Source organism: the organism of the source record quoted next, unplaced genomic scaffold (genome assembly GCF_019419815.1).
Source record: "Pyrus x bretschneideri cultivar Hongxiangsu unplaced genomic scaffold, Pyrus_bretschneideri_v1 Contig22, whole genome shotgun sequence".
Taxonomy (NCBI): domain Eukaryota; kingdom Viridiplantae; phylum Streptophyta; class Magnoliopsida; order Rosales; family Rosaceae; genus Pyrus; species Pyrus x bretschneideri.
In genome coordinates, this window is record NW_025999524.1 from 1,110,415 (window position 1) to 1,121,591 (window position 11,177).

Below are 11,177 nucleotides of genomic sequence, written 5' to 3' on the forward strand. Positions count from 1 at the left end.
ATAGTCTATGAAGTCATATTTTTTTAGAGAGTCTCTTTAGCATTTATCTTTTTTTTTTGGGTAAAATATTTTTGGATGAACATATTAAAACAATCATATGTAAGTGCAATAACAGTTTGGAAAGATGTACTTATATATTCCCAGATCAAGGGCTGAGATGGATATGTGCTGAATTTATTCCAATCATATGCTCAATTATGCGATTCCCTAGCAAACAAATGCTACTTTTATTTCTCAAGGGGGCCTTCCGAGAAACACCATTGCACTGTCCAAACTCCAAAGGCTCCAAAATCTTGCTTTCTCTCCATACAAAGCAATCTCTTGCAGCTCCTTCTTCCACAGTAAAGTGATCAACAGGGAATATCTTTACTTGTCTCTTTATTAAAGAAAGTTAATTTCCTACTTGTTAAACACAAATACCAAACAATTGAATCCCGGTGTTAAAGTAACGTTATTTAGCCGCATAAAACTCATCACACCGTTGGCTATAATGCATGAACATGGACAGAAGATATAGTACGATACGAAAATACGTTAAATTAACAAGAAGAATTGTTGTATGATCCCGAGAGAATACGACACAACATAACACGGGAATACGAGATAATACCATCGTGTCCATGTATAGTAGGCTGACACGCTGACACGCTCTCATATTATGTTGATTTTAATATTAATATTCGCATGGCCCAATCTCACATGCAATCATATTAATGTTCATTGCTTGATCCATGGGTAAACCCAATTCTCTCCCTTTGTCTGCACTCAAAGAACAAAGACCTGCCGAGACTTTAACACTAATGAATCCCTAAATCCCATATCCTCTGTATTATCCTATCCATACCATCATCATGTCCTCCTTGCAGCCCAGCAGCAGCAGCAGCAGCCTGTTGGCCCTGTTCTTGTTTACCCTAACAATGTCAACAAGCAGCCTTCATCTTCCCACCATTCAAACGGCTCATTCGGGACTGTTTTCATCGTGCTGGCCGTTATAATCGTCATCTCCGCCATCGCTTGCTTTCTAGGAAGGCTCTGCAACCGCCGCCTCAACAGCTCGAGACCCCATAGGCAACCGCAGCATAACTTTCGTCCCAAGAAAGAAGCTGGCCGTGCTGATGGCGGTGGTGGAGATCATCACATGGAGTTTGGCAGGGCTCCAAGCTTTCGAGCAGGCCCGAAAGTAGCAGACGTCGAATTCGGATTCGATAGGAAAAACCCGAATGGGAATAGCAGCAGCAGAGGAGAGGGCAGAGGATACATGAATCATCATCACAATAAACCACATCATAACGGAAATGGTGAAATGGATCATCACCTGAAGGGTGAAATGAACCAGCATCCTGGCGGCGACGGCGAGCATCACGTTGGAATGGGAGATCCCAGAGCCAGTGGATGAAATGATGATCAGATTAGTAACTTGTTGTAGCTGGATTGGCTTTCCTTTCTAAATTAATCTTCCTGTTTTCTATGTTCGTGTTATTTTTTTTCTTTTATATTTAATTTGTTTCCAACTCTGAAACTTCAAGTGCTAATATAGGTAATGTTAAAACGTTTGTGGCATATTATGGACTAGTGTACAAATTTATGGCATGGCATGATCTTCAATCACAGAAGGCCAAAACCTTGATCAATGATCGACACTCTTTGCATAGATAAAAAAGAAAATAACTTCTCTCGTAAAAATGAAAGTGGAAAACCCTGATCGTTACATGTATTAGTAATATCACGTGACTGTTATACTAAAAAAAATGCAACGGGCTTATTCTAAAGTGAAAAAGTGGTTTAAAACAGGGACAAGAAGGTAAGTGTCTCTAACCAACCATTCAATGTCATATGAAAAATTTAAACACGCGGCATCTTGTTACTAATTTATAATGCCATAGTTTGCATCCCGAAAATTGTAGGTAAGTCTTTCTCCATTTTCAGATTTCCGCCCAAACAAAATGGAACCAACCACTGTCCATGCCCCGATCAATTATATTGACGACAAATTCACAAACAAGCAACAACAGTTCATAAGAAGATTTTTTACGAAATAATCAAAATGATTTACGATGGACAAATTCAAAGATAATTCCTATCGATTTTCATTATCATAGACTAAAGTAAGAAATTATACATATCTCAATGATCATTTTTTCTCAAAAGCCTTGAACATTCACTGCAAATATACCCAATCTTTCATGGAACTTGGGCTTAGGCTGAAGTTATGTGTATGTATAAGACAGCAAGTAGGCTGTCATCATGTATCTGGGCCTTAAACCCAGGCCCAGTAAGAGGCCCAATTATATCACTGGCTTCATCTGTACACAACTGCCTCAAACAGTACTGTTGAGGAATTATCAGAGAATTGTAACCGTCCGGCGAAAGACAGACAACGTATACTGTGATATGTACCTTCTAGCTAATATTTTTTTTTCCAAAATTTTGTTTTTATCCTCCACCACAATTACATTTGGGTTTCTTTCAATATTTCCACCTCAAAATATTGCATTACCACGCTTCTTACATAAATTTTAGTGATTTTCACGCTTTCGTTTTTTCATTATGCACTCTATCTTTATTTTTATTTTTGTCTGTTAAATTTTCTATGCTTTATTCAATCAAGGTTTAAAAAGAAAGCTGAGTGCACGGGAGAAAGGAAAGTGTAAAAATTGTAATGCTACGCGTACCGAACCCAATTCACCACACATACATGAGAGATGAGCCTGCATTTTTTTTACTCAAGAAATGATTGTTTTGGAAAAATTATGACTATAGACCCGACATTTTTACCAAGTTCTATTTTGCATTTATGTATTATTTTTAGACAATGCAATGTTCCAAAATACGTTTGAGGGAATTCGAACTTAAGTGAAGGGGACAGACACAACCAATTAATCTAATTGATGTAAGCTCATTCATTTCGACTGTCATGACTCAAGATTAGACTCTTTTTGTTTATTAAAAAGGTGACTTCAAATTAATAAAGCTCTTTGCTTTGCGAATGACAAATGAAAACGTCTATTATACGCAGTCTTATCTTACTTTAAAAAGATATTGCTTATTAACCATTTCGATTCTTCTTACCCAAGAAAGAAACACTTTAGTATCTTTTTTACCTGTTCCAGTTAAGGGTAGCTTTCAATTCCATTGGGATCGTTTGAACCATTCGGTGGTCGTTTTTTGGACACTGGCTTTAGTCAGTCAAAACTGTCCCTTCCTCTCTCTCTCTGCTGGTGGTACAGATTGCCACTGTCACAGATTTGCCCCTCTGATCAAAACGATTCACTCCCAGGGTCCCCATTCCAAAAGCAGAGAGAAGTTTGTTAGCCTTGTCGTGTACCATGTACCCCAAAATTCATTAGCGTGGACTCACCACTCCAACCCATTAGTCACAGTAAACCGTCACAAAAAGGAGAGAAGGAAAATCAATGAGATTGATAGGTTTGGAGGGAGCAATGGAAAGGCTTCGACCCCTCGTAGAAGCCAAGCAATGGGACTACTGTGTCGTCTGGAAACTCGGCGACGACCCCTCCAGGTAAGTTTACCACCAGAACCCCACGTCCAATCTTTTTTTTTATCTTTTCGTTAAAGGTTTGAATTTGTACTTTTTATGTGCTTATTGAAAATTTGCAGATTTATTGAGCTGATGGGTTGCTGCTGCGGCGGCGGGTACGACGGCGGTACTGTCAAGGTGGAAGAAGGAGAGAGCGATGAGACTCGGGTTTGCAGAGATGGGTTTCTGAAGCACTCGATCAGGACTAAGGCTTGTGAGGCGCTTGCTCAGCTTCCTTGTTCCATGCCTCTGTATTCTGGGTAAGTTTTTAGCTCTCTTTGTTTTGGGTTGCGTTTTATGTGTTTGTGTTTTTGCTTATGAGAGATTAAACGCAGGATTCATACGGAGGTGGTGATATCGATGCAACCCAGGTGGCTCTGTGGGCATCCCAATGCCTCGGCTTCAAATCCTTCTCAATCTCACGTGGGTACCCCACAAGTCTCTCACTTTTTTCTTTTCTCATCACTTTTTCTCGGCAACCAAACAGTACGTAGGCTTTGTGTTTTAAAATATGGGTTTTCGAGGTTGGTCACAATCATTCAAATAGTTGCATTGTTTTCAGTGAAAACAGAGAAAACCCCCAGCTCCGGGCTTCTGAAAGTACCTCTATAAATTGTTTACTGAAAAATGATCTTTTCATTTTCTGTTTCGTTTCCAAATTTTCCCGGAAACCAAACAGCTCATTAGATGTTTTCCTACACTGGGTGGGAGTTGGACCTTCTTCTTAACATGGAATAATCTTACTTTTGACAGGATTCAACTGGAACCCGAGTATTGATCCCAATGCTTAGTGGCCTTATTGAGCTCTTCTCCACAAAGAATGTACGATTTTAATTCCTGTCTTTTCTAATTGTATTCAGACTGCGGTATACATTTTCTCCAACTTGAATAACGTACATTGCGCTTTTCAGATTCCGGAAAATCGAAAGATGGTAGAGTTGTTTACGGCTTCATTTAATGTCTCTGTAAAACAAGAAGTCATATCTGCACATGATTATGCCAGTGTGAGCCTCAATGCTAGTGAACCACAAAGGGTGCTACCTTCTTTGAGTTTTGCAAGCGTCATTCCTAGGCCACACGTTTTCCCCTCAGTTTCCCCATCCACCTCCTGCCCTGAGGGATCATCCAGCGGTTCGAACCCTTCAAGTCATCAACATCCATTGCTGTCTTCGCACTCTAAAAAGTCTAAGTGTGGCGACAACTTGATCCAGCAACCAGCAGGCTTTGCTTCGGGCAGTGGCAGTGTGGAAGAGGAACATAATGCAAAGGTTAACAGGAAACAAAGCGGGCACTACCGATCCAAGAATCTCATAGCTGAGAGAAATAGGAGGACGAAGATCAAAGACGGACTCTTTGCTCTGCGTTCTCTAGTCCCGAAAATAACCAAGGTTGAGACCCTCTTATCTATGAAATACTTTTTCTTTGCTTTTTATTTATCTTTTGATCTTATCATCCGTCCGTTGAATTATTGTAGATGAATACAGCTGCTATTATAGGAGATGCTATTGAATATATAGAAGAGTTGCAGAAGAAGGAGAAAGAACTTCAAGATGAGCTCAGGGAACTTGACGAAGAGGAGGACCTCACCAAGACCAAAGCGGATATGAAAGTTTTGGCCTTGGACGAGAGAAAAGAAGGCAGAATTTGCTTGACTTCTGCAGAGCAAAACAAGAGTTCCTCCAGTTTTGTCCGAAAAAGTCCAACCGTTGTATGCATAGCTTTTAATTTATCATCGCACCTACTTGAGCTTTCACATCCAACTTACACACTAGATACGTTTCAGTTCATTTATGTCCTGCTTTTTCTTAGGTGCAAGTGGAAGTGAACCAGATTGGCAAAAGAGATTGCTTGATTAAGCTGTTCTCTGAGCATAACCGAGGCGGGTTTGCAAGGTTGATGGAGAATATGGATTCCTTAGGACTTCAAGTTGTTGATGCCAACGTCACCACATTCGACGGAAATGTCCTAAATATTCTCAAGGTTGAGGTAATATTCCAATAAAGAAAATTCATCCTGTATTTGAACCTTTCATAAGAAATCATGACTTATCGAGTGAGTAAGAACAATTTATTTTGCTCATTTTTCTTAAATACACATTGCATTGTTGTGTTCATCCACAGGCAAACAAAGACATTCAGGCAAAGAAATTGAGAGACAGTTTAATCCAGCTAACAAGGGGGACAAATCAGACTGTTCATAAAGGGATAATCTGATCGATTATCGTTGATTTCAGAATACCAAAGGTTTCATCCAAGAACATCTAAACAGCTCCTTTAGCCATGTCAAAGTATGAAAGATTATTCTTCTTTCATTTATCGTCGGAAGTATGGAAGTTTTGGAGGCCAACATAACAGGTTTTTCCATTTCATCTCCTCATATATGAGCAAACTCATTCTTCAAGGACCTTTTAAAAATAGATTGCTGGGTCTAATGAAGTACAATTACAGTAAAATATTCTGCTAATGATTGCATCGTCGATTAATCAATGCTAAATTCATATGATTGATACATTCCGAGATCCCAAAAGTGTGTAAATACAAAAATTAGGCACATTTAATTGAAATCTTATTGCTCTACCTCTAGTATCAATACAGATTCTTCATAGTAATGACTAAAAAAAGTACCTTGAGTAAACTTTACAAGCTCTTCCCTGCTGGTAATGCGTCTAGGGAACGACCTTCATCAAGGAAAAATGGAGAAGAAAAAAAACAAGCAGCAGCTTAATTTACACTAATATGTCAGATTTAGTCAATAAATTTAACGAATGTGGTCTACTGTCTCCCTGTTTCTTTCGCTCTCTCTCTCAAACTCTCTGTGGAGTACCATGAGTTAACAATGTCAAGATGACGAGTGTGTGGACATTCAGAAATCAATTCACAATTATTTCGCCACTCTTTCTATTCAGAACCGTCTGCCTTGATTTCCACTGATTATCTGCTCACCACCACGCATGGTAAAAGCTCGAGTATCTGATTCATCACTTGAAGGATCCTGGCGAGTCCATAGACTTTGGGGTCCTGATACCTCTCTGGAAGTGAAATCTGCACTGGATATCTCTGAGCTGCCTCCGCTTCCTAATGCCATCCTTCTGAATCTATTAATGTCTTCATTGTACTGGCCAGAGTCATATGCAGTACTCTGCCCAACTTTCACTCCGTTCGTTAGATCAGATAATTCGCCTTCACAGTCCAATGCTCTTACCACCTGAAAAATAAATCATCCAGTAAGTCTGTAGTGGTGACAATAAGTCCAATACGCAAATAATTGTCATCATTGTTCTGTTTATTAGTATTCACCTGCGCCATTCGTGGTCGTTTTATAGCAGAATGACGCACGCACGCAACAGCAGCCTCGATCATTCTGAACATTTCACCCTCCACATAATGTTTCTCAAGCCGAGGATCTACTAATTCACTCAAATCTCCAGTTTCAAGGGCTTGAATAAGAAGCGGACGAGCCTGCGAAATTTTAGACAGAAATTTATTGAATGTGAAAACAAAGTGGATTGCTAAATCAGTGACGAGCTGCATTTTGACATGTTTGCAAAGCGAAAGGTGTTCATACCCATTCAACCAAACTCTCATCCCCTAAAGGTCGACTTGGATCAACAGGTTTCCGCCCAGTTACAAGCTCTAGAAGCACAACTCCGAACGAATATACATCTGATCTGTCTGTCAATTTGCCACTATTTGCATACTCAGGTGCCATGTACCTGAAAACAAATCGAACATAAGTTCCAAGGTTGTGATTTAAGTGTCACAGATAAGCAATGCGGTCATCAGGCAATAGTTCCCGAGTTTACAAGGTCTGTTTTACCCGAATGTTCCCATGACCCGAGTGGATACGTGAGTATTCATGTCGTTTGTAAGTTTGGCAAGCCCAAAGTCTGCAACCTGTGTTTGAAGAAATTCAAGATTTAGAAACTAGAGGCTCGCTGTCATAAAAACAAAATCAGTACAACATGAAATGAACAGGTATAGACATGCCTGTGCTTCAAAGGCATCATCCAGCAGAATGTTTGCCGATTTAATGTCTCTGTGAATGATTTTTGGATGGCCTTCAAACAAATCGTACAAGGAAAATGGACAAAGTGAGATAATTTGGACAGAAAGCGCTGACAATGGCCACTGAGGGAGTGGGCAAAAGGCCTACAAGCGGCTAATGAGGCGCGTAAAAGATGCATACCTGTGGCTAATAGCGTTATTAGCCACTGATACGTCTTTTACCCACTCCATTATGTATCGCTAATGTCAGTGACTATTATCGGATCTAATAACACAAAGTCACAAAGATGCATATAGGTACGTACAGTCTTCGTGTAAATATGCCAAGCCTTTTGCAGACCCCAAAGCAATCTTGAGTCTCTTGGTCCATTCCAACACCGGCATTCCGGCACCTGAAATTAGATAACAAATCAACATTTTGAAGTACCATAACAAGTAGCTGAATATAGGAGAAATAAAACTAATAACATCAAAAGATGAGGTTAATTAGACTGGATCACCTACCATGCAAATGGTGCTCAAGAGTTTTATTGGGAACAAATTCATAGATAAGCAATCTTTGCTGTTCAGAGATGCAGTATCCCACCAGAGAGAGCAAGTAACGATGATGCACGCGACTAATAATCTCAACTTCAGCCCTAAATTCCTTCTCTCCCTGTCCGCTACCAGCCTTGAGCTGCTTGACTGCCACAACTCTTCCGTCCGGCATCCAGCCCATGTACACACATCCGAAACCACCCTCACCGAGAACGTTTTGACGTGAAAATCCATTCGTTATCTCCATCAGCTCTTCGTAGGTGAAATGAACCTTGTTAGCAGCAATGAGACCGGAATCTCCAGAACTCTGCGGGGAAGGTCCGGGCTGTCCACTCGAATAGAAGCTTTCTGTTGGACCAGAAGCTGCAGAACTCTGTTGCTGCGCATGATAATATGCACCTGCATCACATACGAAGCACAATTATTGAGCTCATTCTACGTACACTTTATATTATCCTATGTTAGACCACCACTAGAAGAAAAACTGAGTATAACTAGTGCGGCATTAGCCACTTCAAAATAATATTATCTTTACAATGTCATTACAGAATAGGGTGTATAAATGAGTCAACAATGTACACAATTAACGGACAATCTTTACCTGGAGTTGATAAGTTAGTGCCGGGGGGACCAGGGGTGGGAGGCATGTAATTTGGGGGGTATGGTTGGGCCTGCTTCTTTCTCTTCCTTACAAACACAACAATGAGGGCTACCAAGGCAATGAGGAAAACTCCAGCTAACGTCAAGCCAATGACAGTGCCTGTATGCCTACTACTACTACCCCCTGAGTCGTCTGAAGCTGCAGACCGACTTCTGGTTGAGGGAGGGGAGAGGGTGGGGGCGGAATTAGCAGGGCGAGGGAGAGGCTGAGTTGTAGTTCCTGAACCTGGAACCGCTGGAGGGCTAGGCACTGTAGGAGGAGATGGGGTGGTAGGGTTGGTTGAAGGTGTACCTGGAGGTGGAGAGGCTGGAGGCGACTGAGAGTCACTAGGTGAGGATTGAGAGGAGCCTCCGCCTTGTGATGAATCAGTTGGTGGTGATTTAGATGATGAACTGCCGCCAGAGGATGATGGTTGAGGAGCATTCTCATCGGAAGAACCGCTAGGTGGCGGTGGAGAAGCTGGAGGAGAAGGCGACGATGATCCAGATGGCGATCCCTTGTCTTTTGAGGGTGAAGGTGGTGGTGAGCGAGGAGGAGGAGGTGACTTTGGTGGCGATGATGATGGTGGTGGTGAAGACGGAGGTGGTGACGATGGTGGAGGTGATGATGGCGGCGGAGATGGTGGTGGTGGTGAAGGTTTGGGGGATGGTGAAGACTTTGGGGCAGGTGAGTCTGATTTTGGAGGCGGAGACTCTGATTTCGGAGGGGGCGCTTGTGATGGCGGAGGTGGGGAAGGCGTAGACGGTGTTGATTTGCTGTCCTCGGTACTATCGTGGGGCTGCGCTGTGATCTTGCTGTCACTTAACGTTGCCGCGATTGGTGAGTCATGATGAGGTGGTGAATGTGGGTCAGGAGGGTGAGATTCATGCTCATTTGATTCCGACATAATTCTCCTTCCTTTAATTCGTAACCTCTCTCCCTTTTTCTTTCTATCAAGGTTTCCTCCTTCCCAGTTTCCCCTGTAATAATTAGTTTAGCACAAGATTAATTAACTAAACCTTTCATTAAATCCAATATTTACCAGAGGAAAAAAAGGCCTAAACAAATAATAATAATAATAATAAACCCAATAATCCTATGTAATGCGGCAAAGGTTTCAAGCTCGCAAAAAACGAAAAAAGCAACAAGAACCTGTACATGCAATAATGCAAATTTTACGTTGGATAGGTTTGCATGGATGCGGTAGCAGCTACGTACAACTTCACGTACGTACAATGGCCTCAACTGCGTCTGCATGCAAGCAACCATGCACGTACGTACGATTAAACAAAAACCTATCTCTCTAGTTCAAACAAATTAATTGTGTTTGCGTTCCGAGAGAGAGAGAGCGGAATTAGAGAGATTATACAGAGATGGATACAGATCGAGAGGGTGGTTGTGAGAGAACTGAAAAGCATTCAACACCACCCACACCACCACCTAATGCCACCAAAAACAACCAAATTAAAAATAAAGAAAAATGATTTGAAAAAGGTAAAAAAAACAATCCCGAAAATTTCTCTCTTGGTTTTTCTTATTAAGGTGTTTTTTGTATGTGTGTATTTTGTGGTTTTTTTGGGTTGGTTAAACCCCAACTGTCGCTCTCTCTTATTTCTGAGGTGCTGCTCCTCCTTGTATGTCGGGTTACCGTCCAACCTAAACGGGATGGTGGGTAATGCTTTTGTGTCACGCCAAGTCGTGCCGGTCGGGTCGAGCAGGATCGGAATCGGCGTCGTGGTGAATGTGTTTGTTCCTCTAACTCAAACTCGATTTCAATCTCATTTTTCTTCCTCTAACTCAAAAGTCGTCATTTTATTCCCTAAAGCTTAAAATCTACTCCAATTTGCCTCACCCCGGGAAACCCCATTTTGCCTCATAAAACTCAAAAGTCAACTTCTGACTCTATAAAACTAAAAATTCGCTCCACATCGCCTTAATTATGTTGATTTCATTAGGTAAGTTTCGTTTGGGTGCACCATGCTAATCAATTTTTATTTTTTTTATTTCTTTCATCTCTGCAACTCAAGCACATCCATCCAAAAATTCCAAAATTTTAGTTTCTTCTTTTAAACTTAATATTTTCTCTTAAAAGTTGAATGTTAACGCATAGTAGAGATTTATAATCAAATCCACTTACACATGTGGCATAGCTAGTCTTATTGGGTTATGGTTCCCATAAATGTTCCAGGAAGTCATTTTTGAGTTTTAGTAAGAAAGAGAGAGAGTCCACTAGTTAAAGTGGAATGGATTTTGAGTTTTAGGGAATAAAATGATGATTTTTTAGTTACAAGAGTAAAGTGAGATCAAAATCGAGTTTCAGAAAGTATAGCTAAAATAAGCATAAATAATGCTCATCGATTTTTTTGAGGAAAGATCGTGTTTTTTTCTTCGCCTTTTCGCTAAAAGAGGAAAGATAATGTCTCCCTACTAATAGAATTTTTTTTTATTATCATTAAAG

General features: G+C 40.8%; 4 protein-coding genes across 4 annotated transcripts; 2 read left to right on the forward strand and 2 right to left on the reverse strand.

Annotated features, from left to right (window-relative positions):
* Window positions 1-731: 731 nt before the first annotated feature.
* Window positions 732-1,396, forward strand: LOC125477706. The gene is made up of 2 exons (XM_048585119.1): window positions 732-735; window positions 867-1,396. The coding sequence occupies exons 1-2, from the start codon at window positions 732-734 to the stop codon at window positions 1,394-1,396; spliced, it is 534 nt and encodes a 177-aa protein (XP_048441076.1).
* A 1,766-nt stretch (window positions 1,397-3,162) lies between these two features.
* On the forward strand, window positions 3,163-6,048 carry LOC125477578 (transcription factor bHLH90). The gene is made up of 8 exons (XM_048584818.1): window positions 3,163-3,520; window positions 3,619-3,798; window positions 3,874-3,961; window positions 4,292-4,360; window positions 4,450-4,926; window positions 5,013-5,246; window positions 5,348-5,524; window positions 5,659-6,048. Exons 1-8 carry the CDS (start codon window positions 3,414-3,416, stop codon window positions 5,749-5,751), a joined length of 1,425 nt encoding a protein of 474 aa, XP_048440775.1. The 5' UTR covers window positions 3,163-3,413; the 3' UTR covers window positions 5,752-6,048.
* On the reverse strand, window positions 6,008-9,494 carry LOC125477579 (proline-rich receptor-like protein kinase PERK12). Its single transcript, XM_048584819.1, is given in 9 exon segments — window positions 6,008-6,742; window positions 6,835-6,996; window positions 7,103-7,250; window positions 7,355-7,431; window positions 7,525-7,595; window positions 7,844-7,883; window positions 7,885-7,934; window positions 8,047-8,478; window positions 8,681-9,494. Coding segments are annotated over 9 exon segments (1,329 nt in total). The 5' UTR covers window positions 8,727-9,494; the 3' UTR covers window positions 6,008-6,439.
* On the reverse strand, window positions 8,768-9,626 carry LOC125477707 (vegetative cell wall protein gp1-like). Its single transcript, XM_048585120.1, has 2 exons — window positions 8,835-9,626; window positions 8,768-8,788 (listed from the first exon to the last, which is right to left on the reverse strand). The coding sequence occupies exons 1-2, from the start codon at window positions 9,624-9,626 to the stop codon at window positions 8,768-8,770; spliced, it is 813 nt and encodes a 270-aa protein (XP_048441077.1).
* Window positions 9,627-11,177: the final 1,551 nt, after the last annotated feature.

Excerpts from the sequence above, each read along its gene's own strand:
- LOC125477578 (XM_048584818.1), top strand. The coding sequence starts at position 3,414 with ATGAGATTGATAGGTTTGGAGGGAGCAATGGAAAGGCTTCGACCCCTC. Across the intron at positions 3,799-3,873 it reads TCCATGCCTCTGTATTCTGG|GATTCATACGGAGGTGGTGA; the intron begins GTAAGTTTTTAG and ends GATTAAACGCAG. Across the intron at positions 3,962-4,291 it reads CAAATCCTTCTCAATCTCAC|GATTCAACTGGAACCCGAGT; the intron begins GTGGGTACCCCA and ends TACTTTTGACAG.
- LOC125477707 (XM_048585120.1), bottom strand. The coding sequence starts at position 9,626 with ATGTCGGAATCAAATGAGCATGAATCTCACCCTCCTGACCCACATTCA. Across the intron at positions 8,789-8,834 it reads GTAGTAGGCATACAGGCACT|CCCTCATTGTTGTGTTTGTA; the intron begins GTCATTGGCTTG and ends TTGCCTTGGTAG.